This window comes from Melozone crissalis, unplaced genomic scaffold, assembly GCF_028551555.1.
Source record: "Melozone crissalis strain CALT ecotype California unplaced genomic scaffold, PUWL_Pcris_2 ptg000016l_1, whole genome shotgun sequence".
Taxonomy (NCBI): domain Eukaryota; kingdom Metazoa; phylum Chordata; class Aves; order Passeriformes; family Passerellidae; genus Melozone; species Melozone crissalis.
The window spans coordinates 45,218,189-45,230,827 of NW_026535794.1; the positions used below are offsets into that span (position 1 = coordinate 45,218,189).

The 12,639-nt window shown below is 38.6% G+C and overlaps 1 protein-coding gene across 6 annotated transcripts in view; it reads left to right on the forward strand.

Annotated features, from left to right (window-relative positions):
• The window catches only part of MYRIP (myosin VIIA and Rab interacting protein), a 204,593-nt gene that overhangs the window by 171,137 nt on the left and 20,817 nt on the right, over positions 1 to 12,639 (forward strand). For all 6 annotated transcript variants that reach the window (XM_054273385.1, XM_054273384.1, XM_054273388.1 and 3 more), the window contains 2 exons: positions 1,710 to 2,359; positions 9,739 to 9,978. In XM_054273385.1, coding sequence (XP_054129360.1) covers positions 1,710 to 2,359; positions 9,739 to 9,978 — 890 coding nt within the window. The remainder of the gene's footprint in view (positions 1 to 1,709; positions 2,360 to 9,738; positions 9,979 to 12,639) is intronic.

Here is a 12,639-nt window from a genome sequence, read left to right on the forward strand (position 1 = left end):
TCAGGGGTTAATATAAAAAATTATTAGTTCTCCTTACACACCTGACTTCCGTTATATCCTTGCTTGATCAGTGCTACAAGAGAACTAGTATTATTTTGATTTCCTTTTAAGCAGGAGTAAGAATTATATTTTCTCAAGTTCTCTAAATTGACTTAAAACTTAGGAAGTGAAAACAAGCCAAAAGGATTCAAATGAGTAAGAAATGCAAAAGTTGTCATAAAACTCTCATAGCTCCTAAGTTTAATTGCAATTTAATTTTTGTTTTGTGTTTTTGTGGGAGTGTTTTGGTGATGGTAGTGCACCTCTGACTGTTTTTTTTTTTTTAAACTACGCACAGCTTACTGCATACTAATGTTCTTTATGACCAGCTCCAGGGAAAAAGTAATCTTCATTTCATCCTAGTATTTGTAACCATCTAATGCAAAATGCCTAATTATATTCTACAACCCACCCAGATATTGTGTCCGTTTGAAAATAGTGATGTTCTGCTTACATTATGAGAAAACCAATGGTTTATATTAAGTATTTTTGTAGGTTTCTAAAAATAACAAATTTGAACCCATGGGAGGAATCCTTAAGTCTGAAAAGTTCATTAAGTAGGCTGGATTACTGTGTAAATCCATGGCATTATATATTTTTCAAGTGCTGCAGAAGGCAGAGTCATCGCACATCCATACTTCCCAGGAGGGGGATTTTCAATTTTGATTGGAAATTAAATCTAAATTTAGAAGAAATAGAATTTGCGGAGTTAAGAGAGTTAAAGAGCACTTTCTGGCCATATTTGTTGACTTGTTTTGGTTTTTATGTTGGAATTGTAAAACATATTCTGAAAGTGTGGAAGGATACAAGAGCAGTAGTGCTTGTGTCAGAATCAGCACATTTGGTATTTAGTCTGGGGTACAACAATAGCAGCCATAAGCAAGAGTCTAGGAGAGATTAGGACAAAGTAAGTATTTTTCATACTGCCTCTAAGTAGGCTCTGAATCTCTAGAACTGTCAATTTAATTACTATCTCAGCTAGAAGTGCTTTTCTGTATTCAGTAAATTTTAGTGGATTTCTCCTCCATGTTCATAGCCCTCTCTGTTTTATCACGGATAATTTCAAGCATCCACAACAACCTTAGGCAAGAAGTTCCATAGGTCTGGTATCCATTGCATCACACTACTTTCTTTTGTTTGTTTAAAACCTTGATTTCTCTAGCTTTATTTCATGCCCTGTAGTAGTTAGGTTGGAATAGATTCCCCCATCTCTTTTAGTATGTATTCTCTCAGTCTTCTGTCCTCCAGATGGCAGAGCTCTGGCCTACTTAATCATTCCTTGAATGGACACCATTTCAGAACCTGGTACAACCTATGTTGCTCTTCTCTGATTCTTTTTCCATCTTTCATTTTCAATGTGGGGGACCAGAATTGCACACCATTTGCAAAATTCAGGATTTATGCATGCCCGTGTTCTTATGTTCCATCAGTCTTTCCTAATCATTCTTTTCGAAAAAAACTTTGGTCCAAGTATTCTCCCATTTTAGTCATAACCATGACTTAAAGTGGTGGCTTCTGAGTAGTAGGGCAGCTTGGCTTTCAACATGGTAGAGTTCACGTGGCAGCAGCACTTGTATTTGTTTGTTGGTTTTGTCAAAACTTTCAGTCTGTGGCAAGTAAAAGCAGCCACTCACAGTGTGATCACAGCTGTTCTCGTTTCCTTTCCATAGGTCCACCTTCTGTTTTCCAAAGCACCGATGGAAACTGGGTGGCTTTGCAGAACGTCACCCTGCCTCGTCCTCGAATGCTGGCCAAACCAAAGAGTCAGGTGTTCAAAGCTTTGGAGAGCGAGTCCAGCATTGTGTCTGCCTATGACGAGATGGGCTCGGACAGCGAGGATGACTATGACTGGCACGTGGCCTTGAACAAGCTGCGGCGGAGACCCCGGCAATTGCCAGACGACTTCTATTACTCCAATTCCCAGTATGGTACCGAGTGGGCTTATGGCAACGATCAGTGCCAGACAGTGACCTCCCCCTCCTCTGGGTTATACACCAACACTGAGACACTGCTCTCCGATTCGGAAACATCTTCAGTAAACTCTTCCCAGGAAGCTAAAGGACCTAGCAAACTTCTCTGGTTGCAAAGCAGAACTCAAAGGGATAGGCCCAGAATGGAAAAGAAGCACTTCCATGGAGAACTAGATGTAAATTTCAATCCACAGGCAACTAGCTTGGAGTATTCAGACAGCAGTGAGACTGAAGGAGTCCATTATGATTTAGAAAAGAGATCAAGAAGGTGGAAGAAGAACAAAGCCATCTCTGAAGACTTATGTGAAGAAAAGAATCAGGCAAAAGCCAACAAGATGAATTTAAGTCAGGTAATTGTGTTTGAGCTTATCAAATGCATTTTCAAAAAGAGATGGGAAAAACTAATTAAACCATGCTGGCAATATCATGTGAATCATGAGTGGGAGGTGGAGTGTTCTTGCAAGCTTTATCTTCCTTATGTCTCCTAAGTAAGAAGAAGAAAAAGCAGGGTGTTAGACAGACTTTACCTTTTTCTCAAATAGGCCACTTTCATCCAATCAAAGACTTCGTTAATGATGTAAAATACAGTGCTCTTAAGAAAAAAACCCTCAGGATTTGTCAACAGCTGAGAAATGTTAATTAATCACTTATTTTGTTGTGCTGGGGTTTTTTTTTTTTTTTTTTTCTGTTTTCTTGGTATAAGAAATAACTCATATGCCTGGAAATCTGCTCTGCAGTGTCTACAGATAATCTGGTAAGGAATAAAGCTAATGAGCAGCAGAAATTCAAAAAGGGCTTTTTGTGAAATCCAGTCCAAGTGATGTCTGTTTTTAGTTGGTCATCTTAAGATGAGTTCTGATGTGATAGGGCGAGAGTTTGCAAACTGCTTCCATTTAAATAACTTGTCTCTTCATTAAGAAAACAAACAAAACCTGAAGAAACAAGCAAAAACCCCAGACTGTACTATCTCAAACTCCAAAAAATTGTTCATACAGCTTGAAGACAGCAAACATTTGATTTAAATTACAGGTGGATAACCAAAAAGCCAAGTCTCCTCTATTTGGAGTTTGTCCAGACCTGGGACTGATATTAAGGGATCCATTTGTTCCCCAGAATTTTGTTAGCAGTGCAAGCATACAAGCTCAGGAGAACATTGACCCCTTGTCCAGTTCCATTTCCCACATCCTACCCCTCTTAAATCCTGAAGCTGCATCATTGCTGCAGCAGGGTAATAATAAGCCTGAAGCAAGGAACTGAGGGCTGGCTTCTCCCCGTGTTTTTGATTACAAGCAGCCTGATTCAGTCTTAAAGCTATCTGACCAAATTTAGGATGCCTGGAACAGTTTTTCTTTCCTTGTGCTACTAGCCTGTATTTCCTATAGAAAAACATCACTACAGCTGATTCTAAGTCAATATTAGGATTCTAGATTTCAGCAGGGTTTTAATGCTGGATGTCATTAATTCTGGACCCATTCCATCTGGTTTTAGGACAGAGTGTGCGTGTTCAGGGTGTTCTGTACTGATTCATTCACACTTTTGTCCTCATATATTTAAAATCAACAGTTCTCAAAGGGAAGTATGATGTAATATAATGTGATCTGATGACACATCAGTGGCCATTATTGACTTCCTGGAACATCAGGCAGAATTACAAGGCTTTACAGGGACTGCACAAAGATTATATCTTGTACACAGACTTCTGCATTTAGCTTTATGACTTTGTTTTCTTTCTTTCGTGACCTCTGTGTGTCTGTATTCATATTGTGGCTTCCTAGTCACAGTAGACAATATACAGAGCATGGAAGATCAGAGCTCACAGAGAAAGTCCTGGAGACTTTATAGAATCATAGACTCATTTAGATTGGAAACACTTTTAAGATCATCAAGTCCAGCTGTTAACCCTGCACTGTAGGGCTGACCACAAAACATTGTCCCTAAGTGCTATGACTACATGTCTTTTAAATACCTCCAGGAATGGTGTATTAATCATTTCCCTGGGCAGCCTGTTCCAGTGCTGGATAATCCTTTCTACAAAGAACTTTTTCATAATATCCAATCTAAACCACCCCCCCCACCCCCCGCTTGTCCAGGTGAGGTCAGAAAGGCAGGGTGCTTCCCAAACATCTGTGTTGGCATCCTTTAGCATCTTAGTGTGTGCTTTAAAGTGCAAAATTAGTGGAAAATTAGATACTTCTTTCCCAAGTCTTTGTGAGTTGCTTTGTCTCTTATAACCTCTCTGATGTGCTGAAAGTGCAAGATTGAGAATTCTAACCCTCTCTCCTCTTCATTTTACCCTTGAGGCTAAAAGAGGCTCTTCCTTCTCCCTTGCTTCCTCAGCCTCAGTGGGGCAAGCAGAGGCACAGTGCCTCCAGATCATGCCACTGTTTCCAGAGCAATGAAATTCTCACTAGGAAGTTTATGTATGGGTGGGTTTGCATGTGTTTATTTGGTTGAACAATTCTAGGAAGCAAGTAAAATTGCAATGTGTGTGCGGAACCTGATTTAATGTATGAAAATGAATTAGCCAGACATCATTTACAGTGCTCAGGTAAATGAGATTAAAGGGATGTCAGAGTTTCATATATTCCCCAGAATTACTTATTGATCTTGGTAAAATGATTGATTTGAGGCTGCAGCAGGGAGAGCCCTACATATAAACAGTTCTACAAAATTATAATGCAGGTGTGTAAAGAATTACAGTGATACATAGCCTTAAGAAAGATTGACTGCAGGGTCTTAAACGAGGCATAGCTTTTCACATTATGAGATTATGCAGAGATTGCAGAGACCATACAAACTCTTGTTGAACCAAGATATTAGACAGTGAATAACTGATTATATGTCAGTTGCAGTAAAGGAACACTTTTTCAGTACTTCACTGCATTGGAATATAATCTTATTTTACTGCATTGTAGTAGTAAGATGATAATTTGTTAACCATTATGTTTCGTCATCATTGTAGAACAGGATTTCAGTTTATCAGTCTAAAAGTTGGGGTTTCATTTTTAATTTTCAAATAGTGAAAGTTGCTTTCTTGTTTTTTACTCTCCAGGTATCTCAGTGAGATGAAAACAAGCCCTTTTTCTTTTTTATTCTGAGTCTAGGGAGTTGTAAGCAGTTATGGAACCTGCTTACAGTTTCTGGAAAAACTGTAGTCAGTTCATAACTCATAACTGAATTTCAATTTAAAATTGGGTATTTTTTAATCAGGATCCAATTCCTAGATTAAGATAATGCTGTGGCATTTTTTAAAAAATATATTTTAGACACAATAATGGAATGCCGACTTTGTGACTGAGAGAGAATTTTTTGTTTAAAGTCTTCAGTGCCTTAGAAGGGGAAACCTGAGAACAGATACCAAGATGTGCTGTATCTGTGGAATTTTTTGCTTAATGAGAGGTAAAAGAACAACCTCCTTTACTGAGCTGTCTGTAGAGATACCATAAACACAGTCATGAAGCAAGATATGAAAACTATCCTGATAAAACCAGTCCTGCTATAAGTAATATCGGATTGCTTATATACCACAAAAGACATATTTCTGAGGTAACTGAACTGGAAAATGCAACCTTGCTTTAAATGATTATTTTTCAAATGGTAACTTCTTACAAAAAATGGGCACTTAATCCACCAATAATTATCTGCTTTTATTATTAGTAATTGTAATAATAGTTGATACTATTAGTAATAATGATTATTGACTCCCATTATCTTTTTGAGAGAAGGATATGACTGTTGCTTAATGTAGCTGAAGTTCTTATGTTTCTGATGCAAACTGGAGTGCTTAATTGCTTCAAGTGAAAGAAGTGCCCTCATTATGAGTTTGCTTCTTTGATCAGGAGCCCCCACCTGTTAATTACAGCCCTGCAGCCAGGTAAGGGGTGAGCACTGTCAGGCTGCCTGCTCCCACGGGATGGCGCTTGGGATGCATTCTTTGAGAGCAGCTCCCTGAAATCACTCTGGCTCTTGATGAGAAACTGCCTGCAAACCTCACAGTTTGTGTATTCTTCTAAAAATTTTCATTTCCAATTTTTGGTTTCCTAGATGAAGGGAACTTTCTCACAGGAATTTATAGTTGAACATAGATTTTGTTCTGGAGCATCTTTTTTTTGTATTTCGTTTCCATCTACTCTGATTACATTGAGTTATCAGCGATTTGTGTGCAAGGATTTGGACACTTTTTGTGAGTAAAGGTGTATTTGTTGTTTTCATTGTCTCCTAAAAGACTTATGCTTGCATAGAAACACTTGATTTTCTTTTAGTGAAACTGGGTTCATGGCTGTTTCAGTCTGCCAGACCCTCACAGAAACTCAGTTTTCAGATGAAATGGTAGCCCTTTATTCTTGTTTGCAGTTATTAGCATAATGTATTGCTGATTGATGCAAATGGGAATTTACACAATTATATGGCACAAAAATGTCATTAAACTTACCAGAAAGAGTGAAAACACGAACAGTAAAGTAAAAGAGAATTTAATGGATCTATTCACTAATAATAGTAGTACCTTTCAGTTTATTTATTTTATTGTTTTCATGGCTGCTAATGCATTTTTTAACTTGTCAGTCCATGAAAGAGGTATAATCTCCTCACAAATAATTTTCTGCCACTATCTGAAAAGCCCAACACACAAATCAAGCAGCCTTCTATTAACAGAAACCACTAAGTGCAGCAGTGTAAGGTATCATTATCTCTGCATGTACACAGGAATTAACAGCTCTAGCCAATACAGATAACCCACCCACTCATTTAAAGGAAGCTGGAAAGCTAATAAACGGGTTATAGACATACCTGAGCCCAGTGTAATACAGTCAATGCTCTCAAGAAACAATATGTATTCAAAACACAGATTTAGCTAATGCAGAATGAGACTCTGGAGTTGCCAAGGCATCTCATTACTTTCATCTGTGCTGGCAGACCTAGCAAAAAGATCTTTAAGTTGCTGCCATGTGTGATTCTATGAAGCCTGGTATTTTGGGGGGATTGAGAGGAGTTGTCATATTGCTGTTGTCAATACAGATTCTTTAGATTAACTAGTGGGGCTTCCCATGGGTGTATCTGTGCACTGCTACTCCAATAAAGCTGCTAAGCAGTTAAAGCTAAGCAGATCTATTTAAGAAGCCCCCAGAGGACTGGTGCATGTCCAGCTGCACAGTGAAGTCTGTCAGTACAGAAGTGAGGAGGAAGTGTGGGAAAATCCACCACTCTGGACTGCCGGCCTCCCTCACTGCTCCACTAGATTTTATACACACATCTGTAACCTCATCTGAACCAGGATAACAAATTCTTGTCTGTACAAGACTGATCTGCTCAAATGTCTGCATAGAATGGGATTTTCTTCTTTTCCTTGAAGACTTGATCTCAAGGTAAATTGTGTTCAGTCTTCCTCAACACTGCTAGAGTAAGCCCACACCCCTAGTGCAGAGCTGTAATCCTAAACCAGGTTTTGGTAGATCAGAGCTGTACCAATTTTTGGAGGCACCAATTAAATAAATGGAGGTCACTCAAGTAAAGAGGAGTTCCATTAATTAGCTTAGACTAGATACCAAGCTATAAATACCTCAGGTTTAATAAGCTGTATCTTCACTAAACTGCAGTCTCATAAAATACAAGCATACAGTTTGGCTGGGCTTTCTGTCCTGTATATCACATAAATTATGATTGTTTCTTTCCTGGGTAAAAATTGATGGACTGATTGATTCAGCAGCAGATTTCAGGGGTATTTTTAATAGTAGCTTAGTGACTTGTGAGTATTGGTCATTTGGCAGATTGTTGGTTGGAGTGTAATACTGATATTTGTAATGAGTTGTGGAGTGATGTGCAAGAAACATCTGAAGAAAACTTCCCTTGCAATTTGAGGAAACATCGTTATGGTAGAGATTAATTTAAGAGGTCAAATGCACCAGTCTTTTACATGTATATAAGAGAAGGTCATATTATAAAACTGAAGTGAAAGCACACTGGTTTTAAATCTTGTTTTTGATCATTGAACAGCTTTTTAGCAGAAAAAGCTTTTTATTTTGCAGAAGCTGATTGTTTGGGAAAAGAGTTTCAGCATAAACCCATGGTTCCCCTTCCATTGTGGCTCTCAAATTTCTGTTGTTCCTTCAAATTCTGATTTTCTAAAAGGGCCTTCTGCATACTGAAAGTGAACTATAAAGGAATAATTTAGTTGTGTAATTGATTGAATTACAAATAACTGCTGACAAAAATTGTCCAGAACACTGTGAAAGTGCTGAACACTCCAGTATAGTTTACTGTATGAAAGATGAGAACTGACATTATGAACATGATGTGTCAATCCCTTAAAAGCAATTTGGGGGTATGGTTTGTGATGGAGTGGGCAAAGTTAACATTTCCTGTGAGAACTGGAGGTAATTGGTTCATCCCTGAACAGTGCTGCTACAGCTGCTCCTGTTTATGTATTTCCAAATGAATGGAAGACAGAACACAGATTTTAGTCTCTCCAGCAGTGTCTGGTCTTGTCACAGTATGAGAACCTAAGGCAGATAGGAATAATTTCCTCTCTGAGAATTGCTCCAAATCATCCTCCTAGGCCTGCTGAGATGTGCCTGCCACTCTGGTCCCAGGCTGAATTCTTCATAACCACCTTCTAGGTGGTTTTGCACAACTATGTTCCATTTCAAAATATCTGTCACTTTTAAACCTACCTAATACCATCTTATTTCATGGACTTGGCTGAAGCACCAAGCAAGCTAATGATTCAAAACTTTCTCTCAGCAGTCATCAGGGAGAGAACACTTCCAGAAGGCAGCAAATGCTATAGGTGGAACAGGTTGCTCTGGGAGGTGCCTGTCTCTCTCCAGGGACTGTAGTACAAATCAGGGCAAATTGGGTCCTAATCAGACAGCACAGATCCAGAAAATTAATTGATACATACCTGGGGATTAGTTTGTAGAACAACTATGAGATATTCTCAGAATTTGTCAGCAAGGGCTGACAAAACTATCCCCCTTTCCACCTTATTAAATGCGGGGCAAAGATTTTGCTTTTCTTCTCTTCAGCTTCCAAGGGGACTTGTGGCCGAGTCTGTAGCACCCACTGTATTTAATTGACCCTTTAAGTGTTTCCCAGCTTTAAGGATCCAAGACTCAGAACAGAAGGTGCTCCTGAAGACTGAACTTGCTTCACAGAGGTTGGCATTTGGAAAAAAAAATCATCTCTGTAGAGGATCTGCTTATGCAAATAATCACTGGGAAAGCTGACAATTTAAGCCACATCATGTAACAAAAGAGGAGTTTTTCAAAACTTGTTTCCAGCAGTTTTTAAGAATAACATGGATAATGCTCAAGACCAAGCAATCAGGGAATGAAAGCACAGCTTTCAACTGAAAGCTGAACACAACTGCCAGGTTACAGTTATTTCATTCCCACACCACACTTTTATCTGCACTGTGCCTGCAAGGGATGGCAGTGCTGGAAATACTGGCATGTATTATTAGTTGCACCCAGATACATAGTGATTTTCAGTTCCTTTTTAGATAACATGAAAGTTAGAAGGAATGATGAATATAATCCAGCAAGTGTTGGTTTACTGGCATTCCTTTTTTATTAGAACACTTAGTGTGCTTTCTTTCTGGCTTCCCTGCAGAGTGATCATACCTATATTTTCTAGAAAGCTAGAAAAATATAGCTAGAACTAAAATATAGCTAGAACTTTTTCTTTCTATGCCTACACAGGATTTTATATGGTTTTTCTAATGTCTTTGTAGGATTTTGATGATTTATCAGAAACAGATGTAAGCAATGAGTATCAGCACCATGATGTCAAGCCTGAACTTACGGAGGACGAGCTTAAATCCAGGTTATTTCAGCTTGCTGCTAAAATGAGTGATAAGGAAACATCATCTGGTGAAGAACAAGAGTCAGAACCTGGAATAGATCTGGAAAACCAGAAGGAGAGTTTGTCCTCGGAGGAAAATGGCAAAAGTATCCAGGAAGAGTTAAAGAAGGTAAGTGGTAGTTAGAAAGGAGTAGGAATAGTACTCTAAGAGTTAGAATGCAAAAAGGAAAATTCTGGCTAGAAAACTGAACACAGTTGCTTAAAAAAACCTGAAGTCCTTTATACTGGTCTAAGCCTGAACCTCTTGTTCAGATAAAAGTTAATGTTTTCCTCTCTGTGAGGAACAAAAAGCCTACAGCATCAGTTCCAAGCAGGGAACTTAGCCTGTGCAACAAAACTGTTAACTGGGTGATATTAATGGAATTATGTCAACTTATATTAACTGAAAATGGACTTACACTTTTGGATTTTAAAAGCATATCCAGTTTTTCTTATTTTGTGTCCTTGCTAACCAGTGGTTTTTTCCATCCTTTTAGTTGCTCCTCCCTTTGTAGTATTATCTAGTTCATGCTGATGACATAGATTCTTCTTTTGCATTTCTATAAAAATATTTAGTGTTTCTTTAAAGCTTTCCAACCCTGTTGCCCTGTCAGCTAATAGGCTTCTGAGAGTAGTAACATTTTCTAATGAAACTGAAATTTGGTGTCAGTTCTAATAGTGCCTGAGATCCTTCCTTTGTGCCATTTCACCCTTACAGTTTAACTACCAGATTTCAGTGTCACTCACAGGATTTACCACCTCCTCTCTTCCCTCTCTACCTCTGAATTTTTCTTCAGATTGTGTGGTTTGCTTGAATTTAGTGCTAGAGGAGCCCAGTGGTGCCCCTTTCCAGTCAAGCACTCTAATTCCTTAGTTCCACTTAGGTTTATTCTAGTTTGCTGCATATCTTGACTTGCCTTTTGGGGTATTGTGTGCACAGCAGCTCAGCTTTGACAAGGAATGTGGACAACTCTCTAAAGGAAATCTGTTTGTCATAATTTGAAAGATGTTTTGTTATATTTGTTATATTTTTCTATATATTTTGTATATTTTGTTATATTTGTTATATTTTTCTATATATTTTGTATATTTTGTTATATTTGTTATATTATGAAAGGTGTTTAGTTCATTATATAAAGAGCTGATACACTGGGAGGTGAACACAGGATGGAGTAGTCCAGGCAGATGATAGAGGTGCTGTCCAAGAATACAGGAACGGTGTCACAAAAGCCAGTGCCCATCTGGAGCTGAATGTGTCCAGAGACACAAAGGGGGAAAAAGGTGTTCTACAGGTCCATGAGCAGCAAAAGGCAGATGAGGGAAAGCTGGGCCACTACTGCAGTGATCTGGTGACACAGAACGTGGAAAAGGCTATTACACAACATTGTTTTCACCTCAGTTTATGGGTAAGATTTTCCCTCAAGAATCCCAGGCCCCTGAGACCTATGGGAAAGCCTGGAGCAGTGAAGGCTTATCCTTGGTAAAGGGGGATAAATTTAGCAAACATTTCAAAAACTGGGATCTGCACATGTGCATGGTGTCTGATGGGGATGCACTTCCAAGACCTGAGGGAACTGGCCCGTATAATTGTGAGGTTTATCTTTGAAAGATCATGGTAATCTGAGACATTCAGATTCAGAGAGCTATGAGTATTGTTTATTTTGGCTTTAACAAGACTTCTAGCAGTCAAATGCAAAGGGAAATGCAAGTCCTGAATATGGGAAGTGATTAGCTTATGCATCTCTGTTCAGTGAAATTGGTGAGACCATTTTTGGAGTGCTGTGTCCTGTTTGGGGCTCCCCAATAGAAGGTACACATGGACACATTGAAATGAGTCCTGTGAAGGGCCACAGAGATGATTAAAAAAATGGGGCATCTATCGTATGAGGAGAGGCTGAGAGAGTTGGAATTGTCTATCCAAGAAAAGAAGAGAAGGTCTGGGAGAATTTCTTCAATGTATTTAAATATCTAATAGGGGAGAATGGGGAGTGTTTGTTATGGGAAATAAAGTGGAAATGCAACTCTTTCCTCCGATAGGAATGGAAGCAGTGGGCACAAACTGAAATACAAAAAATCCCATCCAAATGAAAAGCTTTTTCACTGTGTTCCTGTTTAAATACTGGAATAGGTTTCCCAGTAAAGTCTATGTTGTTGGATACAATCGAAATCTGACTGGACAACAGCCCTGGGCATGTGGTTTGAGCGGAAGAGTTGGACTAGGTGATCCCCTTACATTCCAAATATAAGGAGCATGTGACTCTTTGATTCTGAGTTATTTAGCCATGGACTACACAGGAGTGTAAATACCTTTGTTATCACATGTGCAAATACCTCCATGATGTACACACAACCTTTCCAAAGAAATCACATAAAGGATTTATTGTCAGGGCTTGTTAGCAGCATTTAATTTATTTTCATTTGTTTTGCCAAGACAAAACAGCAATATCACATTATTCAGCAGCATATATGGGCTAGCTGGGGTTATAACATTACGCAAATGAAATCCAGAATTAAAGGCTGTAAAGAGGACTTTCTGAAATGCTCCTGTATAGAGAACTGAGCACAGAAAATGCTGAATGTATGTTTTTGGTGTACTTACTCATCTGCATGCATCTACAGAGTAATATTGGTAGGTTTCTTCCTCTCCTAATTTTGCTATTTCTTTCAAATTTGTATGTCAGTTATCTAAAATCCAACAAAGATTAATATCTTTTCCCTCAATAAGATTTTTTTGAGTTTTAAAAAAGAAGTGCTTACCATGTTCAGCAAAAAAAGGAATGCTTGGAGTTCC